Below are 23,760 nucleotides of genomic sequence, written 5' to 3' on the forward strand. Positions count from 1 at the left end.
TCACAGAGGGATTTATTAACGTGTAGATTCTGGGCTGGGATTCTGGTTGCTGGTCTAGAGCTGAGGGGACCTGTGTTGTGACAGGCTAGACAACTCTCCTGATGACTCTTAGACCACCTACAGCCACCTCACCGCTGCTGTCCCTGGGGGCAGAACCTGTTCTTTTTTGCAGAAGAAAATGTCAGATTTATTTTATAACTCCAGAAGCAGTCTGAATTTGTGTTTTACTTGTGCCATTTCAAAAGGATACTCCAAGCAAGCTGGACAACCATTAACAAATGACAGTAATGCTTCCATAAATTAGCTGGTTTTAAATAGCATTATTACCCTTTTCTGTAAATCTGTCTAGAAATACTAGTTTCCAAATGTTCTCTAAGTTCTTATAGCTACAATCTGGAATTATTGGATAATGAATAAGTTTTAGAGGGCCCAACCATAAATAATTACTTTAGTATTAGCTTAGTGTTAGAGAAGTAACCACTAAGCTGTTCTTTCCTTAGAGAACACTTTGTTGTCTGGGGGCCTCTTCTGACGTTGGGGCCACTCAGGCCTGCTGAATTCATTAGAGGCATCATGCCCTTATGTTTATCTCCATAGCAAGTGGACATCGTCTTGGTAATGTAGTAGTTGACGTCATCCATGTCAAGTACAGGGGAAAAAAGAAGTGAAAATATAGTTCTATTTAATAACAGTTATTTTCTAATCTGCCAGATAATTCCTGCCAACTCAGTCTCTCTCAGAGAAAGCAAATGCAGGTTGAAGATCAGTTACATATGCTGGCCTCATTCACTTTAGCTCCTAGCTAGTTTTATTTTTATACAGTTGTTAATAAAGATTACACTTGATCTTGCATGGTCTCAAAATGATCAACTATACCAGTGTTCAACACCAGCAATTCTGCGCATAAAGCTTTTCACTCATATGTAAGAGGTGATTCTGAGAAACCTACTTTTTTTTAAGAAAGGAAAAGCTATAACATTTGAGCACATAAATGAAACTGAAACAGATATGTCTTCCAGTTTATAAGACAAACAGCCATGACCTGTTGGGAAATGGAGTAGATGTTACTTAGAGTCCATGCCCATAGGATCACAGCCTCAGATTGTCTACCAGCAGTCTCCAGGCACTGTGATGGGAGCCACCAGACAGACCTGGATTTAAACAGGAAAAAACAATTGTAGCAGGCTTTTGCCTGGATGCTTATTTAGTTTAGTTCAGTAACAAAGTGAGGTTGTCTTATCAGAAAGTCTTAGGCTGAGAGGAGTTGCCCTGGTGGAAAGCCAGATAGAGAAGTGAACTTTTTAGATCAGTCAGGGCCACTGTAAATGTGAGTCTTACTGCCTGAGATGGCATGTGGGGGCTGCTTTGTTGGAAGAAGCAGAATGGGATTCACAGTAATAGTGGAAAGAAGGGGCAGAGAGCAGCAAAGTAGGCAGAAGAGAAGTCCTGTGATTCCTTCCACAACAGCCTGCGCTGGAAATGAGCCACTGGAGTGGAACATACGGTGTTTGAATAGTGCTTATTATTTTAGCAAAGAGCTTTCAAAACCTAGAGCTAACCTCAGTTTCATCTTATAATTGTCCCATGAAAGAGAGAGGTGAAATAGCACTTTTATGATTAGGATTTTCAGGTTCTGTCTTCAGGCCACAGCTGATACCAAAGGTCTTTAATTCAGCCAGGGCCAGATTCTTCCATGTGTCCAGAGCTGTGCAAGGCACTGTAATTGCAAGGGTGAATGTCAGCCAAAACATAGACACCACTGTGCCCTGTGCTGTTTGGTTTCTTTTCGGCTTGAGGCCTAAGGCTTTTCCCTCCTCTCTTACAATTACTGGTTTTCCCTTCTTCAGGCAGGATGACTACTGCCCAGTCTCCCTGTAGGTAGTGATTCCTGGTGACTACTCCTGTAGTCACCCTGGTGAGCTTGTAAACCAGGAAGAGCAGACTAGACTCCTCAGGGGAGAGGCTGCCTTCCATTGCCAGGGACAGATCCATGTGTCTTCCTGGCTCTGCAACTTCTTACTTCCGCTGCAGCAAATATATTTTCATAACCCCAGTCATGCCACAAAGTGACAGTTTGTCCAAGCTAGATCATAAGTAAGATAATGGGCTGATAATATCATAATGGAGCTAAAACAACAACAACAACAACAACAACAACAACAAAAAAAAAAACCCACCAAAATCCCAGTCAGGTGCTGGTGACTCATTCCTGTAATCCAAGCTATTCAGGAGGCTGAGATCTGAGATCTGAGGATCCGGGTTCAAAGCCAGCTTGGGCAAGTTCGTGAGGCTCTTATCTCCAACTACTCAGAAAAAGCCAGAATTGGTGTTCTGGCTCAAGTAATAGAGTGCTAGCCTTGAGAAAAAAGAAGGTCAGGGACAGAGCAAAAAAGGAAGGAAGGAAGGATCCCTACTGCCCATTTCTTTTATACCTTTTTTTTTGTATAAATATGATTGGAAACATGTGCTCACAAGTCTTCTCTAGGCTTGGAGACATGGAAGACTTTATGAATATGGGAGATCAAGATCTCTGGTAGCAGCTAAATAACTGATTCACTTTTCACTAAATCACCTAGATTTGCATCACATAAATGAAAAATGCTGAGCATTTAAGTCCTCCCTTCTCTTGGGAAATGGAAGAGGGCTTAATGCCCTTTGGGCAGATGTCAGCCTGTGTCTGAAAGTCTGTTTCTGTAGAGAATAAAGGCTTCTCTGCTTGTAAGCATCAGACACAGGATATACATGGGTACGTGACCTGTGCAGTCACACAAGGCCCATTCTTTGAAGAGTTCCAAGCTTGACTTAATGTTCTATCATCATCAGCTCATAATTCTTAATAACTTTTAAACAAAGGCCCCTGTATTTTCATTTTGCACTGGTCCCTCTAATTATATAATTGAGCCTGTCAGACATGTGTTAGGACTAGTAAGAAACAAAATTAGACTGTCCCACTAAGTGTGGTGTTTACAGATGGCAGATCCTGGTGCTTTTGGAAAGTAAGAGTTTTCTGCACTTATAAGAACATTTGCCATGCCAAACATGGAGCACACTCATCCACAAAATAATCAGCTTTGAAATGCTTTCTAGTATAAATGCCATACTGATGTCAGATGAAACATGAATATAAGAAGGTATCTTTTCATTCTTTGAGCCTGAGGATGTTCCCTCACCTAGTTTTTAACTGAAAGGTGGTGATGTTTTGAATTCTAAATCAATAAGTCCCTGAGCAGGTTTATTACGAAGCTTGGAATCCAGAATTCATCACTGTGTTCTACTCTTCTGTGTTGGAATATTAACAGTCCTGGCGTCTCATAAATTATGTATCTGTTGCTGAACATTGCTTCCAGCTATACGTGACAAAGCCCTTCCTTCTGTAACTTATTTTGGTTTTACAAGATCATGGATGTGTCACAGAATGCTTTAACAAGGGATATATCATCCAGATCAGCTACCAGCCAACTCTTCCCATCTTGCCCTTGAGTGTTGGAATAGTGGCACACCATACTTTAAAAAAATATAACTTCACTAGGCACTAGTGGCTCCTGGCTATAATGGTGAAGGGGGCAGAGGTCTGAGGATTGCAGTTCAAAGTTGGTTCAGGCAAGAAAGTGAAACTCTTATCTCTAGTTAACCGCCAAAAAGCCAGAAGTAGAGCTATGGTTGAAGTCACTAGAGCACCAACCTTAAGCAAAGAAATTAAGACCCTGAATTCAAGGTCCAGTACCAGCACACACACATGCACTTGTGCACACATACATACATACACAGATACTTTTTAAATGTGTATATGACACAAACTTTATATTTGTTATTAATTAGAGAACCAGTAGATGTTACAACTAGTCCAAAGGAAAATCCAAAGAGTTGACCCATACATTACTAGTGCAGAATGCTAAAATGAATTTGCAAGTGGTGTACTGTTGGCTTCTTTTTTGTTTTTGTTTTGTTTTGCTTTTGCCAGTCTTGGGGCTTGAACTCAGGGCCTGAGCACTGTCCCTGGCTTCTTTTTACTCAAGGCTAGCACTCTATCACAGCACCACTTCTGGCCTTTTCTGTTTATATGGAGCTGAGGAATCAAACCCAGGGCTTCAGGCATGATGGCAAGCACTCTGCCACGAAGCCACTTTCCCAGCCCCCTAGTGTTGGCTTCTTGAATTGGGGGGGTGATGCTAGGAGAGTGGTGTCTTTCCTAAACAAGATTGCTTTGAAGTAGTTAGTTTTCTATAGAAAAGTGTTGTAAGTTAAAGCTACTGAACAGTACAGACCCCTATAGAATCAGATGACCTCTACAAGGTTGTACTAAACAGCATCCGGTATTCCATTGAAAAGATGCCTAGTAATATTTTTGTCCATTCCATCTGTTTATTTGTCTGATAGTTTTCTCTCCTGCTCCTCCATGATCATAATAATGTATAATAATCACAAAGACTATTATCCTTTTTTTAAGGGAGGGGAGAGAGGAAGTCTCACTATGTGGGTAGAAGTGATACCTCTTTGCCTCTGAGCCTCCCAAGGATTAGGGGTGCATTGTCATTATGCTTCTCAACATTATTTTTCCTGGCCACTGAAAAAGGAGGCTGGTGTGATGAAGCTTGGCCTAGTTACACTTACACTGATGCTGTAAAATGTTAATTAACTATGTAGGACTTCTTGGGTTTATTTTGTACACCTGGGGCCACACAACTGTGTTTCAACTTCCAGATATTCATTTTGTTAAACTGTCAGTTTTTCAAAGAGATTATACCATGAAAATATACCCTACATATACCATACTTTAGTCCATTTAATCAAGTATGTACATATGCATATGATTCTGTATATGTTTCCATATATTTTGATATCATTTCTACATATGAGAGAAAACATATGCCCTTTATCTCTCCATTATGTCACTCAATGTATTTTTTTCCAGGTCTATCCCTTTCTCTTCATATGACATAATATCATTCTTCCTGATAGAGGAATAAAATTCTATTAATAAAATATGTATATGCCACATTTTCTTGATTCATTAGTCAGTTTGCCTGTCATTTTTTAATGTTTTGATTTAGATTTTAAAAACAGAGCTCTAAATTGTAAGGTAAGAGACAAAACATCATCATATATCTAGGAAAACGACCATTAAGACAACATCAACAGTATTCTAGACAAATATCCACAGTATACTTTCCCTCATCACATCTGTCAGTCTTATGAATGAACTGTAATTGGTTCTTGTTCTGCTACATTTTTGGTTTGATGGTCCATGTTCATGAAGCCATTCTGCATCCAAAGTAAAACAAGTCCAGCATCAAAAGAAATTCTGACTCAATCCAATGACATAGCTTAAAAGTTGCTTAAGCTGGGCCATCTCAGTGGCCTCTGCCCAAGAGTTTGTTCTTTGAAATGTCAGTATTTCCAAATACCTGACACATTGGGTCCTTTTCTATGAAACTCTAAGGCTGTCTAATAAGAAGTCACAAGGTCTGACCTACCCTTAACAGCGGAGCTATCAAGCAGGATATTTATAGAGACTTAGTGACTTTATTGTTAATAATAATTAATATTATATGTTAATTATTCTATATTTACCATATATTTAGTTTATATATCTATGCTTTATGTATAATACATATAGTATAATGTAAATATATAATAGTATTTGGACACTGTGACCAATAATACCAGAATGAGAGAAAGTAAAATTCTCCTTTGAGATGGCCTTGTACAGCTGTTTCCTAATGGTTTGAACAGTATATAAAAACATCACAGACAATTAGAACATAGGCAAATCTCCAGGTTCTTCCTGAATCTCTGAGATATATTAATAACATTTTACTAATACTGACTTAAAAATGACAGCTCTATCTATACAACTCTGTTTTTGCAGCATGAGTTATCCAGATGCTCTAACCCAGCCTCAACTCTTAAAATAGTAACACATCAAATGCAATCATATATAGAATCTCTCTTTTTATAAGATGATGGAACAAATCTTTATGGTTTTCTAGGACCTCACTGGGAAATATCAGAGAGTTTTAGCTGTAAAACTTATCCTAAATATTTTTTCAAAAAGAGGGTCAGTTTGAAAAGGCATCCCTGAAAATGATGTCAGACGAGTCTTAGCTACCTGGTTAAGACATGAGCACAGGTGCTCAAGGAACCACACTTGGCCATTTATGCCATCAACATAGCAATAAAACATTTTGAAATAAACATTAAAAATAGAACAATTTAAAGAATTGAGCCCTTTTCACAAGGAGAGTACTTTGTTCCCTCCCCCTTTTTAAATAATTGACATTAAGTTAATTTGAGGACTGAAAACAACTGTGGTGGTGCATAGAAGCTCTGCTAGCTAGGCAGTTTGTTTGTTTTTGCCCATCCTGGGGCTTGAACTCAGGGCCTGTGCACTGTCCCTGGCTTTTTTTTTTTTTTTTTGGCCAGTCCTGGGCCTTGGACTCAGGGCCTGAGCACTGTCCCTGGCTTCTTCTCGCTCAAGGCTAGCACTCTGCCACGTGAGCCACAGCGCCGCTTCTGGCCGTTTTTTCTGTATATGTGGTGCTGGGGAATCGAACCTAGGGCCTCGTGTATCCGAGGCAGGCACTCTTGCCACTAGGCTATATCCCCAGCCCCCCTGGCTTCTTTTTGCTCAAGGCTAGCACTCTACCATTTGAGCCACAGAGCCACTCCTGGCTTTTTTTTGTGGTGCTGAGGAATCGAACCCAGGGCTTCATATATGCGAGGCGAGCACTCTACCACTAGGCCATATTCCCAGCCCTAGCTAGGCATTTTCTGTAGGGGGGGAAAGTGCATGCTTTCATATTGTAGTCAAAGGCATCCATCAGTAAACTAGGGGAGCAGGCCATCACAACTGAAAGAACAATCATAATCTTTTTGAAGATTCAGATATTATAAACCAAAACAAATGAAGTCACTGGCCTCACTGTGCCTTTCATTTCTGCATTTCATATTCTGGGACAAATTGACACTTCAGGATTATCTTTAGCACCATCATTTCCTCACAAATGGACCAGGGAACTGTGCAGAAGCAATAGGGTGGGTGATTTCATAGATGCAGAAGGGAATAGCCATCTCTGTCCTTTTTCTTATTTTTTGAGTGCCTGTCCTGGGTCTTGAACTCAGGGCCTGGATGCTATCCCAGCTCCACTTCTGCCTTTTTTTGTTTTTGCTTTTGGCTTAATTGAAGATAAGAGTCTCATGGACTTGCCTGCCTGGTCTGGCGTTGAGCCATGATCCTCAGATCTTAGCCTCCTCAGTTGCTAGGATTATAAACATGAGCTACCAGTACCCATCTTTCTTTTTGATTTTTGAGACAGGGCCTTGTTAGTAGCTAAGGCTGACCTTAATCTTACTATGTAGCATGGTGTAGCATGGAAAGAAAGGAAGGATGAAGGGAGGGAGGGAAGGAGGGAGGGAGAGAGGGAAGGAGGGAAGGAGGGAGGGAGGGAGGAATTCTTACAGTATATTTGTGGTATTGGAATAGATTTATTGTTGCAATTTTCAAGTGAATGAATATTCAGTTTGTTAGGTTTAATTTAAAATACTATACATATTTGTAGTTTTTATTCATTTAAACTAAAGTACTTTCATGTTCTCAAACCTAATAATATAAGAATATAAGTGGATCCTGAGACAAAAAGGGTTGGGAAGCATTGACTTAGAGAGAATTACTTTTTCTTTCAAAAAACAAAATTGCACAGATACTTGTGTTTCTTTTTCATTTTTTCTTACCTGCTGTACTCTTAACCACTCATTTTAATTATAGTGATTACCACTATAAGAAACTTACATTTTATAGATAAAATTGGAGGAAAGAAAATATGACAGTGGAGAATTGTCTGTCACATGCAAGCATTTTAGCATACTACCAAAGGGCATAAACACACATATGTTAAGTATTTATCTAGATATCAAAGTCCTCCTTCCCAGTAAGCATAAGACTTAATTGATTTGAGCTCAGATTTTGAGCTTTTATGATATGAATAGTCATACAAGCGAAAACAACCAAGAATCCAGATTCCTGTTTCTGTCTCACCCAACAGGGAATAAATAGATCCCAATAATCCACTGCTAGCAATCAGCAAATTACCAACCTGTAACTGAGTTCTCCATCATTTTTACCACCAATGGGGAATAACTGGTCAGCCATTCGTGAACAAGAAAGAAAAGTAAAACACAGTACTGGGAGAAAGGGAATTTAAAAAAGCTGGGGAATTAGAAAGTCAATGAAATTCAAGTTATTACTGCTCCGATTCACTCTGAGAGCCTCAAAAACCTGCCTGGGCTCTCGTTTCCCTGAGGCACACACTTGAGCAGCATAACTGACTGCCAGCTGAAGCCAGTGGGCATTTCAATCCACTTTAGGCAAATTCCACAGAAAGTACAAAGCATACCATCACACTATAGTCAGAGACCATAAGCCTCATTTCAAAAGTAAAGACTTGGTGTACTATAACGTTTAAAAAAAATGAATGTGTACCACAGATTTTAACTAATTAAGGAGGGAACTATTAAGATGTGATAACCAGTTTAACAATCTGTTAACTGATAATTGGTAACTGATAAAGACTGTCTACTCCTGGGGCCTAAGCAAGGCAGAGCAGCCTTGAGACTTAAATCTATTATCATATTAAGATGCCAGCAATTTTTAGGATCCATAGCTGGTGCTCAGACGTGAGTCTACACATTGGCCAGTTTTGCTGCATTTCCTGACATTTGCCTATCGTTGCTGTACTAAACTGTCACCAACCCCTGGTTTTCTCTCACAGTGACAAAGTCCAGGCCCTCTCCTATGCACAGCATACTCGACAGCTCATCTCCTGCGCTGGTGATGGTGGCATTGTTGTCTGGAACATGGATGTGGAGAGGCAAGAGGTGGGTGTCACCCAAGGCTGGGCTGGGCCCTCCAGTTCTCACTCCACCACCCCTCCTGCTTAGTTCTTATTCCTTTGATGATTAAACCATGAAATGAGATGCATTGTGTCAGAAAATTAAAAAATTATAGTATAAGAGGGGTTACTATTTTTTTCTACCCCTCACAAATTGGCATGTAACATTAATGTAAGAGAGATTCCATGACAATTTCAACTGAAACTAAGCTGTTTCTATTTTAACTCTGTTACACCATTCACAGCAAAGTACAGGTAAGAAAAAGGAACCATCTATTTTCTGGTGATTAACACTTTGGTATGAAAGACTGAAAACAGAAAACCACATATTTATGTGATTTGGTATTAATAGAAATATGAGAAATAATAATACTTTTGTGCTCTCTGAGAGTCATGTTCTAAGAAAGTCTCTAGGGCATGTATACTGGGTCCTTATTGAGCACTTTACCACATTGTTTTCTTAAAAATGAATTTTGCATTTAATCTATAAGCATCTTAACTCCTAGGATGTTTACTGAATTTCTCCTTTGAAATTGTCCATATTTCCATAGCACTAGATAGACTAGCCCTGTTTCAGTGCACTTTATTTTATCTCTTACATGTATAAGAGTTATGTAAAAAAAATAACACTTTTCAAGGATAAACATGGTTTCCACAATTCTTTCCTTGCCCTCACGCATTCTCTTTTCAAGAGAATAGTTGCCTTTACCCACAATGTAATGCCTTTCAAATGTCAGTAATTAAATGTTTAAGAAGATTAAAGCCTTATTTGCTCAAACTATAAATCCACAGGAGTTCTATTAGTAACTAATTAAAATGATCATTATTGTTAGATGTAGGGAATTGTTGAATATTGCTTTTGAAAAGTATACTTGGCACCATCCATATAAAACCAGGGTTGTTTCAATGAGGGCTGATCATGGTAACCAGACTCCCCTGTGAACTGGAGATTGTGTCCTGGCTTAGGTTCTGCATTACATGGTAGCCTGCTTTGGGTGAGGGACAGCCACATCTGGTTTAGCTTTGTTTCTGGGAGGTTTAGTTTGTTTGAGGTTGTTGTTGTTATTTATGGAAGAAAGATCCAAAGGATCATAATAATGTGATTTCCAGAGATGAAACCAGGTATTTGAAGGGGGGTCCTTTGAGCCATCTTACTTAAATTATGTTTCTTGACACGCAAATATAGGGGCACTTAATATTTGTAGATGACTTAGAAATCTTAAATCAAGACTCTAAGCAGTGAAAATGGTCCCTTTCATCTTTTGCAAACATCTTATTAACCTAAATATCCTGAAACCAATTTTGTAACTCATTACCTAATAAACTGCTTCCTGGCTGTGGCCATGAGCTGAAAGGTACTCACTTTGGCAGGCCTGAGACATAAAATGAATCTGTCCCTAACTAGAAGTGCTGACACTTTCTGGAAAGTTCAGAATGCCATGAAATTGTGTAATACAATTGCTGTGAAATTGAAAATCAGTGCTGGTATTTTGAAAAGGGTGTGGGCATAGTTGGCTGATGTTCTCCGGATAGGGTTTGTGGAAGGATGTGGTGTTGAAAGGACAATGGGGCCTTGCCATGCTCTGACCAGGAGCTTCATGAGCTTTGCGGGCCAAGGAACACCAAAAACAAGTGCACAGTGAACTGGAGAGGTCAGGCCTGTGTGTTAGTGCTCATTAGCAGCCTTGCAGCAGTCACAGATGAGAGGACAGCAGACAAGGGACAGCAAAGGGTGGGCAATGGGAGACCCTGAGTGGCTGAATGCAGAATGAGTTGGTATCCCATTTATTAGTGTGTCCATATAGTTAGTGAAGTCTATTTTTTCAAGTGTTTATCATTTTTCAACCTTTTATAATATTTATAATCCATGTTTTTTTATAGGAAAGTGATCAAATGCTCACTAACAAATTGTTCCTCACAATAACACGCTTAACATTTTGGCAATCATTGCTATGTTTTTCTCTACACATACACGTTTAATTTTTTTTTTTTTTTTTTTTTTGCCAGTCCTGGGGCTTGGACTCAGGGCCTGAGCACTGTCCCTGGCTTCTTTTTGCTCAAGGCTAGCACTCTGCCATTGAGCCACAGCGCCACTTCTGGCCATTTTCTGTATATGTGGTGCTGGGGAATTGAACCCAGGGCCTCATGTATGCGAGGCAAGCACTCTTGCCACTAGGCCATATCCCCAGCCCCCACGTTTAATTTTTTTTAACAAAAAAATGGAATCCTGTTACCCATGCTAATTTATTTTTTCTCAATACCCTCTTTGTAGGCATCCACTGTGATGCAAATGTGATTATGTGGCTAACAGAGAGAGAGAAAGAGAGAGAGAGAGTGTGTGTGTGTGTTCAAACTGTATAAATGATGTTATATATACAAGTCTGGTGCTGTTTGAGCTCTTACATCCCATTGTGTATATCTTGAGCTGCTTCTGTATACAATCCCATATTATATAGCAGTTATATCTTTTCTGTTTCCAAGCAAAGGGCACATTCATCACCACAACTCTCTGGTATCACACACAGAACCTGGATGACCACTTGTCCATATCCTCTTACAGACCTACGAGAGATTGATCCAGATGTAATCTTGACTTCGCTAACTAGCAACCAAACAACTATATTCTGTTATACTGCTATTGGAAGACAGAGAGTTTCCTGTCCTGACACTTCATATACTCACCAATACTTATTCTGTCCCTTTCTGATTTTGCCTTTAAGTAGAATAATATCTTGCTTTTATTTACATTCTCAGCCTAACAATAAATTTTAGCTTTTCTTTATATAGTTTAGCTATTCAGGCTCCTCTGTCTTTAACTGACATATTCATATCTCTTATATCTGTCAATTTTCATCTGTTTTATATGCTATCCTTATTCATTTGCAGAAGTTCTTTTTATACCATGTATGTATACAGGAGTTCTTCATTATTTGCACATTATATAAATATCTCCTAGTCTGTTAACTTTGTACCATATGCATTACTTAATACCAGGAGCTTCTTCACTATATTTATGCTAAACATTTTCCATGTTTGATGGTAACAGTGTAATATTTGAGAATTTGTTCCATAAGCACACATTGATACTGCTTCCTTAGTTGTATAAATAGCACATTCAAATGCTTTTCACTTGGGATGTGAGGTGCTTGTTCAGTGTTTTCAGGCCACTAGAAGTTCCTCATTGATCTAGACTAATTAAGTACTATTAGCATCACTTGATTTATTGGTGTAAGAAATGAGTTTTTATTTCTTCCTTTCAAAAAATCTTCTATATTTTGTGCTCTTAAAACCACAGAATATTTAATTGTTTCAGAAGTAAAATAGTCTTTAGCTAAAAACTTTATTGTTAGATGATGTCTTTACACTGGACAAGAACTAAAAATTACAAAGAAAGTCATGGATTACTTTTCTTGGTCTTAATAAAAATAGGTGAAAATGCTTAAAATTTTCCTTTTTACTTGTTTTATGAGAAAATGTGTACCTTTGGGTACATTTGTCCCTGAGGACAGAAGAGGCTCGATCCTAAAGTCTGCTCTACAGCAGGTTTTCTTCAGGAAAAGTCCTGTGAGCTAAGGGCAGAATCCAGAACCTCTGCTATGCTGCTGTCCACTGCGAATGTGGGGAGGGAGGTGATTGAGGACAATTCTCAAACTTGTTCCAAATCATCTGTTCCCTTCAGTTTACCTTTGAGGAAACCTAGGATTGGGAATTTTTGTTCCTTGAGTACAGTGCTGTGTGTAAGGAGGTAATTTCCTTTGTCAAGTGATGAATTCTACAGTGTTGAATGTGAACCTCTGGAACTGAACACAGTCAACATTTACATCATCTATAAAGATCCACTACAGAGTAACTTTAAGCAGAGCACACTTTTAAAACCTGTCTGACATATTTAGTTTATTTCTGATGGGTTGGGAAATAGTGAATGATGCCAGAACCTTGTATGACCCATGACAGAGCCTCCCATGGGGCCCTGCCACAAGTATGCACTGTAGTCAGGTTATATCACTCCAGCATTGTAGCACAGAAATGGGAGGGGCAAGGAGTGGTACTCCCTAGACACTATGTTGAAAATATACTGTACACAACTTGTGGATGGGATGGGAGGGAAAACTAGGAGAGAGTGAAGGAGTGACATTGTCCAAAAAGAAATGTACTCTTTACTTGACTTATGAAACTGTAACTCCTCTGTACATCACCTTTATAATAACAGTTTTTAAGCACTGTACATAATCAGAGCAAAGGTTAATCACTTCCTATCAAAGAATACAGGATAATGTTCTAAATTCAAAACCCTGTGAGGCTTGGCCCTGCCACCCCTCTCCAGATTCCCTCCACCGCTCTTAGCTGCTCTCAGCTCCCCTTCCCAGCCTCCTTGCATACATCAGGGCTTCTGCTGACATCCCATTTGCAGAGAACCCCAGCCTGTGTCAGAGCCTCTGCATTGTGTGCTACTTCTCAGGTTTCTTACTCTTAGACTTACCAAAGAATTGTTCATCTTTTTATGACTTGATTGTAGAGCATTTTTTATTCACTACTACATCTCATCCTAGGGCCTGATACATATGAAATAATTCAGTGTGTGCTTTTTGAAGGACTGGCTGAAAAATAAGACCCTCTGTTTGCAACACATCCTGATTCTGAAGGCTTCATCAGTGTCAGACTCCTTTATTGACACCACTCCTCACTGTGACCTGTTGTGTGCTTTATTTGACCAGACCCCTGAGTGGTTGGACAGTGATTCCTGCCAAAAGTGTGATCAGCCCTTCTTCTGGAACTTCAAGCAAATGTGGGACAGTAAGAAAATTGGCTTACGGCAGGTAGGTGATGTGGGTGTTTCATCAAGATATAATTGTGTGGAAATGATGTAGCCTGATAGCCTCAGGAGAAGTAGTGACCCCCGTTGGAGTTGTGGTGGGGTAACCTGTAGTAACCTCTAACCGCACTTTGATCTACCCCATCCCTAGTCTACTGCAGCTCATGCCTTCTAGATTCCGTTTCTGCAGTGACTTTCCCATTAAGTTGTGGAGAGATACAGTTTCAGAATTTTAGTGGCATCTACTGAAACACACTTTAAAATTAGAGGTGTCATGTTCACATTGGTTCCAAACCATGAAATTATATAAGTAATATTTATTTTTCTTTCATTATGTGACTTTTCCTCCTTCTAATTTGGTTTTAGTTATTCAGATCTGCTCACAGTACAGCATTTTTAATATCTCCATGATTTAATTTGGTCTTCTCTAAAGAAATCAAATGTTAGGTCACCTAGATTGAATATGGCCACAGTTAGGGACAGTGGGTTGAGTCAGCATTCATTTGTGTTCTCCTTCATCCAGGAGTGGTAACTAAAGATAGCTCATCCTTAGTTCACCCAACTTTAGTTCACGTGATCCTGCGTACTTCCTCTATAGTTCACAGGGATGATCACTGGAAAGGATGGAGGATGGAGAGTGGAGAATGGGATGGGGGAGGCAGCATTACTAAAGGTGTCTCCTGCAGTCTATTTTGAATATAACCCAAAAGGAGACACTAGGTTCTTTGCTCCATTAGGTTTCCAGGGACTCTTTGGTTTCATGAGATAGGGCCTCGCTATATAATCCAGGCTGGCTTCAAATTTGTTCTATCACTCTGCCTATACCTTCCAAGTGCTAAGATTACAGGCATGCACCATGCCTGGCCCCAGGGCTCTTACCTGGCATCCTCACCCAAGCGTGCCAGGAGGGCAGCATGGAGTCATGGCAGCCTGTTTTCTCTCCTCCAGCACCACTGCCGCAAGTGTGGGAAGGCTGTATGTGGCAAATGCAGTTCCAAGCGCTCCTCCATCCCCCTGATGGGTTTTGAGTTTGAAGTGAGGGTCTGCGACAACTGCCACGAGGCCATTACAGATGAAGAGTGAGTACCAGAGATCTGCAGACCCCTCCAGGTTACAGAGGAATCCAGTCTGTGAGCTTCACTCAGCACCACAGCCATGGTTTTAGGGCCCTGGCTCCTCCTGGTGCAGAGCATAGACTGTGGCAAGTGTGAAAAGCTCTTCTTTGCCATCAACAAATTCATGTGATCCTAAGAGAGAGGCAAGGAGAGAAAGTGCTCAAAGAACTCATCTCTGTGTGCTTCCTGAAGCTTATGAGTGTATGTGCATTTAAGTAGATGCTCTTCTTTCTGTCTGCTAATTTTCTGGGAATTGTCCTGGGTTGCCAGGGCTCAGAACTCACCTTGAAGGCCAAGCTGGTGTCTGTTATTACTGTTGAGTCAGCCCTCAGGTTCTGGGAACTTACAGTTTCCAGGAAGAGCCACTTTATCTAAGACCCAAACAGTTCCAGTGCCTTCTACTCAACTGACTTCTCATCAGTCCTGTCTTAGTATTCTAAAACCCTAGGTGTGCTTTGAAAAGTGGCCAGAACTATGCTTTGTGTGTCTTCAATGTTGATTAATTGAAAATTGCATCCAGATGCAAACAGTTCTGAAATAAGTTTCCCTGTTAGCTAGTTACAGAGGATAACTCATCTTCCCAATCCTCTTGTGCTTTGTAGTTTACCCATACTAGATCTATATTAAGATACCCTTGCACAAGTAGACATTTAAATTCATTGATTATTCTCCATATCTCACACATAGTGGAGTTAGTAATGGTTCTTACTGAAAAGAGACCTTAGAGATAGTCTAATTCAGTTCTTCATTTTTTAGTGACATAGATCAGAGTCTAAGGAACTTGAAAATTAAGCCTAAACCTTTAATTCTGATCATTTTTAGTATCCTGGAGTTCTATCCTGTGGATTTAGTTATAGAAAAAAGGAAGACACAAACCATGTTCTGAGAGGTCAGTGCAGAAGAGCAGCTCTTGAAACAGTAGGGGAATTGTGTGCTTGACTGCAGCCGAGGCTCCCCTCCTCCCTGTGACTTCCAACCCTCCTCCCTGGAAGCACGGAGGCAGCTGACAGGCCTTCGCACTAAAGCTTGTTACACCTTGAGAGAATGCTTCATCAAAACCTAAGACTGTGACAGAAAGGAAAAAGAATGGATAGCCTTCAGTTACAAGGACAGTTGGTAGTATCCTGGGCATTTTAACAGCACAGTTTTTTTGTAATTAAATAGGCCAAGGTAGACTATTTTACTGGCACTTACCCTTCTGAACACAAACTTAGCAAAAGCACTGTGGTTTTCAAAAGACTTCAAAAAAGCACAAGTAGAGATTTTCAAAGACTCTATCAGAGTAGCACATTCTCCTAAAGGACATTGGGAGATATCATCTCTTTCCCACTTTGGCAACTGTAAGAATCCATTCCCTTATTATCTTTTTTTAAAATCATATAATAGAAAACCAGGGAATAAAAGCAGATCTGGGGAGGTTCTAACAGTGAAGCAGTTTTAGCCATTTCGCCAAATATTAGAATGTAATATCATACCCTAGATCTCCAATTCATAAGCTTACTTTGGTCTTGTTCCCTCTAGACGTGCTCCCACAGCCACCTTCCATGACAGTAAGCATAACATTGTGCATATGCATTTTGATGCAACCAGGGGGTGGTTACTGACGTCTGGAACTGACAAAGTTATTAAGGTAAGGTACTGTCTTGTTAAGATTTCCAGTTTGAGGCCTTATACATAGAGCATGCAGGGCTCTGTTCAGGTTATCCCTAGCATGAGCATTTTTGAGAGCCTTTTACACAAATGGATCTAACATGCAAGGAACAGCTCCTCTATGCAGTACATACTCATTAAAATAGTAAGTCATATGTAGCAATCAGAAAAAGGAGTACAGATGAGAAGAATTTTAAGCATTCAGCAGAGGTAGATAGGAAAGGTCTCATGAAGCTAAAGGGGTTGAGCTAGTCATTAAATGGAAGATAGGACTTGACTAAGCTGACAGGTGGTAAGATCAATTAGTCTAAGAGCATTCATCCATGGCCTCTCTGAGGACTATAGTGACCACATGGATTGGTGCTACAGCAAAGGTCCTGAACAGAAGAGGCCACCTCGTGTCATACCCCATCCCAACCTTGGAGTCAGATGAAGAGGTTACATAGAATAGTTAACCCAGAAGCCTTGGCTCCCTTGTTCTCAACATTTAATAGAGTTGTTTGGAAGATTAAATGAGAGGATATGGGAAGGACACAATGTGCTTAGTGCCCAGTATATATTAGTTCCTTTTGTTCTTATGTGTGTCTCATCTGTCTTTATTCTCCATTAGCTAGAGAGAAATGTCAGGCTGCTCCTAAGTTTTTGAGCTTTATAGGTTTAGAAATCATGTTAGTGAAGTATGTAGTTGCTTGCTAAAAGAAAAAAAAATTCACTTGAGCTCAGTGCTAAGGATGTTTATCCTTTATAAATTTTGATGTAATTTATCCTTTATCTTCTTTTTCTCTTTACAGTTGTGGGATATGACCCCTGTAGTGTCGTGATGGCTACCCCAGGAATCAGAAAAATAGCATTTACTGAAGAAACAGTTCTAATCTGAATCAGTACTAGAGAAGTGAAGCAGATGTATGAGCAGGATAAGAAGCTAAAGACCCTAGGTGAATTTGCATCTTACCTATGCAGTCAGTGGTGAACTAGTGAAAGAACATTTGCAGGGACTCTTCAACTTGTTCATACAAAACAAAAGAAGATATTTTTTTATCAAATGGCTTATACAGTCTGACTATGTTACAGTGTTTGGACTATACTGAAAAATCTGTGTGGGATGTTTAATTTTTCAGTCCTCTATTTCACTTGTTGCTTTGTGTATTGGAGAAATGAGGAAGGTCTGTTTAGGGTATTTTGATCATTATAGTTTCTGTGTGTTTTGCGCTTTTTTTACCTCAACATATATTGCAGCCATGTTTTTCTTTGTCTTCATGTGCCCATACCTGCTTTGCAGTGGTGTGTATATATGTATTTCACGGTTTGTTCCCAGTGTCTCTGCTTTTCTGTCTTCAGTAGAGATACTACAGATCTACCAGCTGAGTTCTTGAATCATCCCTATTGCCTAACTCATGTTCTTACTGAGTAGCAATGACTTTGTATTTCTGCCTGTTGTCTCTGTCTTCCCACATTAGAAAATGCTTTGAGAAGCTGCTCCCAGCCATTGTCATCACAGAGATGATTATGACTGAGAGCTTCAACCATCAGTGCCTGGATCTTTTAGAATTCATTTGAGGCTTCCTGAACCTTTTATGTTCTCCTCCCTCACCCCCAACATAGCTGTCCCTTACTGATAATTTCAGAACAAAACAAAAACCTTATATGCTTCAAAAATACGCATTTCATAATGCTTTTTTTCCTGTGTGACATCATATCAGAACTTGAATTTTTCATTACTTTAAGATTATAAATCTCCTGTATTCTTTACCATCTATATTGTGTTTTACTTTAAAAACTGGATGTTTAAACATCTCTATCTTAATGTTTTTCACCAGAACTGTTTGTATACTTTCATACTAAGACTATAGGTGATCTGATATAAAGGTACTAAAGCCTGCAGCTCAGGCTTTTTTCCTATTGAGAATGTAAAAGAGTGCTTTAGAAAATGAACTTAAAGAATTTGTCTAAGGGAATCTAGTTAAGCTTGATAAAATGAAATAAGTGACTCACTTCATGATATTGAACTTCTTATTAAAAAATCCTTTTTTTTAGTTGGGTGTTGGTGGCTCCTGCCTATAATCCTAGCTACTCAAGAGGCTGATACCTGAGGATTGCAATTTGAAGCCAGCACAGGCAGGAAAGCCCATGAGACTTCTATCTCCAATTACCCAGGAAAAAGGCCAGAAATGGAGCTGTGGCTCAAGTGGTGGAGTGCCAGCTTTGAGTGAAAAAGCTAAGGGACTGCACACAGGCTCTGAATTCTAGCTCCAGGGCCTGGCACACATATACAAAATAAATCTTTTCACCCATGAAAACAGAACTAAAATTAGTTACAAGCATGTACTAGATACCTATTCCACTCTAAGCACTTTGCACCTAACACCTCAGTGGATCTCCTATGTCAGGAATATCAGGGATCACCAAGTCTCTTGAGTATCACCAGGTTAAATAAAGTCTTACATATAAACAATTGCTTGCCCTTGCCTACCTATACCCTACCTCCAAAGTATCTTATCCTCATTGACAGCTTTTTGATGATGGTAGTAATTGAGCAAAATTGAAATCCTTTTTTTTTTTCTTCCTTTCCTGGAAAGCTGGTTTGTTTGTTTTCTCTTCATAAGTATGTTATGCTTCTCAATGGGGGAATACTACAAGCCATACCCAATAACACCCATAACATTGACCAAGTACTCCCTGGCACATAGGGCTTTCTGGAGCTCATTCCAATGACCTAGTAGTATAGGCAAGCAGAACCCATGTGTGTGTCTCATGCAGCCATAACCTATGACAGCCATCACCTGAGACAAGAACCTTGAGGACATATGTGTACACACACACACACACACACACACACACACACACACACACACACGGGAGGAAGTCATCATCACTACCTGCCGCTTTCCTGCCCCACTCTTACATTCTGTCAGAGCCACTATAACTCCTTTTAGTCTTTTTTGCATGATTGCTCTGTGAGAAAGCTTTCAAAAGGGAATTTGATTTAAAATATTCAAGTATCTATTTTGTGGTTTATTATGAGATCTTCAGCCACCTACCAAGTTGCATGTGATAGAGTACTGTGAGTTGGAAATGAGTAATAGAAATTAATCACTGTGAATTTCCCTTTCTGAACTTCAGAGCTTGGCTTGTATACAGATAGGGAAAGCCAGTATTAGGGAGGCAGAGGCTTGGGCATCCAGCAAACCTTGTGTGGATTCTCAGGCATCAATGAGAGTTCAGACCCCATTGGGAAGCTGATTGTCCCCATTACTCATATGCACACTGTGTCTTTCTGTTCTGTGACTCCCATGCTTCATTCTAGCCACCTCCCTCCCTCCCAGCATTGCTATAGCCCAGCCCACCGAGCCTCTCAGAAGTTGAAACCACATGAAACCTCACTGGTAATGAGAATCATGATTGAAAACCACAGACACACCAAGGCATCCATCACTCTGCCCTTCTCTTTTCCCCTTATAGTGTGGCTGCTTAAATTTGGTGAGAAGAGCTTAGCAAACTGTGTGTGTTTGTAATACTGTGAATTCTGATGTTTTTGCATTAAGTATGTCGACCATTTTGTGACTCATAGAGAAATATAGGCTGGTGTGGGGAGTCTTCCCAGCATTTTGTAGTAATTGCAGGCTTCCCTCATTAGTAAGAGCTGGCACCAGCCCTTGGTTTGTCTCCTATCTAGGTGAAAAATCATAGTTCTTATTTTATCCTGTTTAGTTTGCATTTTGTTGATATTTTTGCTTTATTAAACAGCAGTTTTGGCAAAAATGTCTAATATACCTGGAAGAAAAACAATCTTCTGCTCTTGATTTCTCCACAGGAACCACATTACCAGAGCCTTCAGCTGCCTGGGTGTGTCTCCCACCACAGGAGCAAAAGTGGTTTTAGAATAAGTGCTTGGAATCTTATGTCATTTTATATGGGGTCAACCAACCATAATGTGTTTCTTGTTTGATTGAATTATCCAAAGAATCCTAAAATCACAAAACTGGAGGGGATCTTGAGATCTAGAATGTTCCAGGCAAATTCTCTCTCTCTCTCTCTCTCTCTCTCTCTCTCTCTCTCTCTCTCTCTCTCTCTCTCTCTCTCTCTCTCTCTCTCTCTCTCTCTACCAGGCAACAGTTAGACATAGCTGAGATATAAACAAGAGAACCTGAAAGAATATTCAAAGAACAATTGGTTTTGAACCTTACGAGTAAGGACATAAGTGTGTGTAGCAGCTCCCTGGCTTTGGGATAGGAAGTGTCTGGAACCAGGGTAGCTTCCCATTAGGAACGTGTTAGACACCACTTTTGGCCCATCCCTGAGTTATGAGTGGATGTGTATTATGTCAGAAGACAGTTATTGTACTTCTCTATTCACATAATCTCTTTCCCTCACCAACCACCCCAGTGGCAAAGCTGGAGTGGAAATGTAAAGCCCTGAAGACGCATGCTGCCCTATTTACTGATGCCTGTAGCATTTGTCCTTGTGGGACATGTTCTGAGGCTCATTTTTTTTAAAGCATAATGTATTTTTGTTTAACATCAATCCTTAAAGCCTTGGTTTGGGCTTTAAGCAAAAGAAATAGCTCTAAACTATGTCATACTTAGTGGACATAAATATTCATTAAATGAGACTCCTTTGGTTTTTGCCTTTTCAGTATAGTTTAATGGCATGTAAGTGAGCTTGTTCACTAAGATTGACATTTTGAAGTGGAAGCAAAACATTTTGCCAAAAAGTTCTTTTTTTCTCTTTTTTAAAATAATGTTAGGTTAAATTTTTTCTGGTATGAGAGTGGATATTAGCAACTTGATTAAAAAACACAGAAATTTAGCACATTTTGAACATAAATTATCTAAGTGATTCTGCATATTCTAGTCTACAGATTCTTAGGGGAAAAAAATCCCAAGAATTGGTATCTGAAAATGACCAATGTTGTTCATTTTGAAGTCTTTCTTGGGTACACTACGTTTCCTTGTAGGTTGTGAGTAAAGCTCAAAACCAGGACAAGCATGACCTGGAAGAACTTACAGTTGTTGCTGTTGCTATTTAAGATAAGGTCTCACTGTAGAGCCCAGGCTGCCCTCAAGTGTATAGCTCTCCTGCCTCTGCCTGCTGAGCTTCAACTCCTGCCGAGTGCCCTCTCTACACAAGGTTTTGAGGTCAAGCCCGAGGTCAGCAGGTCTCTAAGCACCCTCCCTGCTGCTGCACAGAGGTCTTGCAGAGAAGCAGACAGGCCGTTGCAGCACTGTGAAAAATGCAACCATGAAAATGTGCTTGGTTGCCTCCAGCCTGGCAGAAAGGCAAGAGGGACTTAGAAGAGGAAAGGACTTCTGAGCTGGAGACAAAGGGTCAGAAGGGATGAGCTGAGTCAGGGGAGAAGGAGAAATTGAGTGAGAGGGTGTTAACAAGCCTGCATTCTGGAATTTGTCTGGGGCACCCAGGGGTCATGTGGCTTAGCTGCACGCCTGGAGTGCAAGCCCTTGCAGCTATTAGATGCTTTCCTCAGGGAAGGCACACACATAGCTCTCAGAGACAGGTTTGTTCAGATGCTTTCCCTCTAATCAGTGCTTCAGAGCCTTTCTAGCCTTTCTAGCTGGACTCCCTTTCCCTGGTGGTTGTGAGGAGAGCTTGAAATCATGATGTGCATGACTCTGGACCTGGAAGGACTTACAAGCTAATCCACAGAGAGACTGTGCTCAACTGCTCTGTTTGGAGAAATAAAAGACCTTGACCCACTAGGGCAGGTGGTAATTCTGCTCAGGGGTAGTGTTGTGCTTCCAGACAGTGCTAAGTGTTGCAGAGCACAGATGGACTGCCCTTCCTGCCCTCAGCCTTAGATTGCTCTGGAATATGACACGTCACTCCAGTACAGTGGGGTAGGCACAGTAAGTCCTCACTGCAGGGTCATCTCCAAGTGGAAGGGAAAGGTTTTCTCAGAGAAGTTAGGGTAAGAAGGGCTTGGGCAGCCATTCCCTAAAAATCTTGGCTCAGCCAAGGTAGGAGCACCCCACGGTGGGCTTAGTAGCACCTATTTCTTACTGTTATATTGTTTGCTATTTTTTTCAGGCCCAAGTCCTAACTGACATCTGGAACATCTGTGTTTGCATTTAAACTTTAGCTCACAGAGGAGCTGTGGCTCAAGTATTACAGTGCCAGCCTTGAAAGAAAAGGCCAAGTGAGAACACAAGGTCCTGGAGTTCAAGCCCCAATACCTTCTAAACAAACAAATAGCTCAGCTTTAGCTTTAGCTCAGCTACACAACTAAGAACCACATACCAGATAGCAAGCTTCAGGGATTTTTGCATTTTTGCCTTGTAACACTAACCTTCCCATTAAGAAGCATCTCTAGGTCTAACAGATAATTGTCTAAAATGAAATCTGTCCTAAATTAGAATGGGGTCCTTCTCTTACACTTCACATGTCAGGGGAGTTTTTCGCAGATAGAAGGTAGGCCCTTGTCACAGATGTTGAAAAGAAGAATAGAGTTTAGAGTGGGGGGTAAATGTGATAGTCCTTCCCAGGTCCCTTCCAGTCTTGTGATTCTCCAGTTCTGTGAATGCTGTCTATTACCAGCCTAACTCAAAGCATTACCTGTCACATGGCTGATTTCTCATGGACAAATGAGACCACATTGCCTTGCCTTTTTGGTTTCTACCATATCAAGTGAATTTTTTTCCTGTATTTTTGCCATCTAAAGCTTAGTAGATTGGGCTTTAGATAAATGTAGTAAACATGGAAGTTAATGTGGTACATCTCATTAAAAATAGATACCTCAACATGTTCGCCTTTATGAGTCAGGAGTATGACTTTCTTGAGAGGGAGAGAAATATTTGGGAATTGCAGGTTGGTTCAAAGGTTAGATTTGGAATCTGGCCTTAGTGTTTATGATTCCTTTCTCTTTTTTTTTTCTTGCTTCTGTAGGTTACATGGGAGAATGAGCTATAACATAAAAGGAGAGGGGAAAAGAAAATGGTTTGAAAAAAAGTATTGTACTTATATGTACATTTTATCATTTAAAAAGATGGCAGTGTTTGGTTGGGAAGTGTATGTCAATATAAAGTATGGACCAAAACACTTGTGTCACTATTGTTACTCATGTCTTAGGGCATTTGCCTTGCTTTTTTAAAGGACTTTGTTTCTCAAGTACTGTCATTTTGCAAAAGAAAATCTTTATATGAAAAATATAAAAACTGTTACTAACTGGACAACAGGGAAGGTGCTAGCCCCACATCCGGGCCTGCCCACCATGTATTCATAACCAGGGGACCCGGTCTCTTCCGTTCTGCACTGTTACTTTATGAACATCCTTTTCTTTTTC

General features: G+C 40.2%; 1 protein-coding gene across 1 annotated transcript in view; it reads left to right on the plus strand.

Annotated features, from left to right (window-relative positions):
• The window catches only part of Wdfy2 (WD repeat and FYVE domain containing 2), a 159,424-nt gene extending 140,896 nt beyond the window's left edge, over positions 1 to 18,528 (plus strand). Inside the window, exons 8-12 of the mRNA XM_048341437.1 lie at positions 8,769 to 8,874; positions 13,604 to 13,705; positions 14,650 to 14,780; positions 16,338 to 16,446; positions 17,258 to 18,528. Of these exons, the coding sequence (XP_048197394.1) occupies positions 8,769 to 8,874; positions 13,604 to 13,705; positions 14,650 to 14,780; positions 16,338 to 16,446; positions 17,258 to 17,287 (478 nt within the window). The 3' untranslated portion in view covers positions 17,288 to 18,528. The remainder of the gene's footprint in view (positions 1 to 8,768; positions 8,875 to 13,603; positions 13,706 to 14,649; positions 14,781 to 16,337; positions 16,447 to 17,257) is intronic.
• Positions 18,529 to 23,760: the final 5,232 nt, after the last annotated feature.

This window comes from Perognathus longimembris, chromosome 3, assembly GCF_023159225.1.
Source record: "Perognathus longimembris pacificus isolate PPM17 chromosome 3, ASM2315922v1, whole genome shotgun sequence".
Classification (NCBI taxonomy): Eukaryota; Metazoa; Chordata; class Mammalia; order Rodentia; family Heteromyidae; genus Perognathus; species Perognathus longimembris.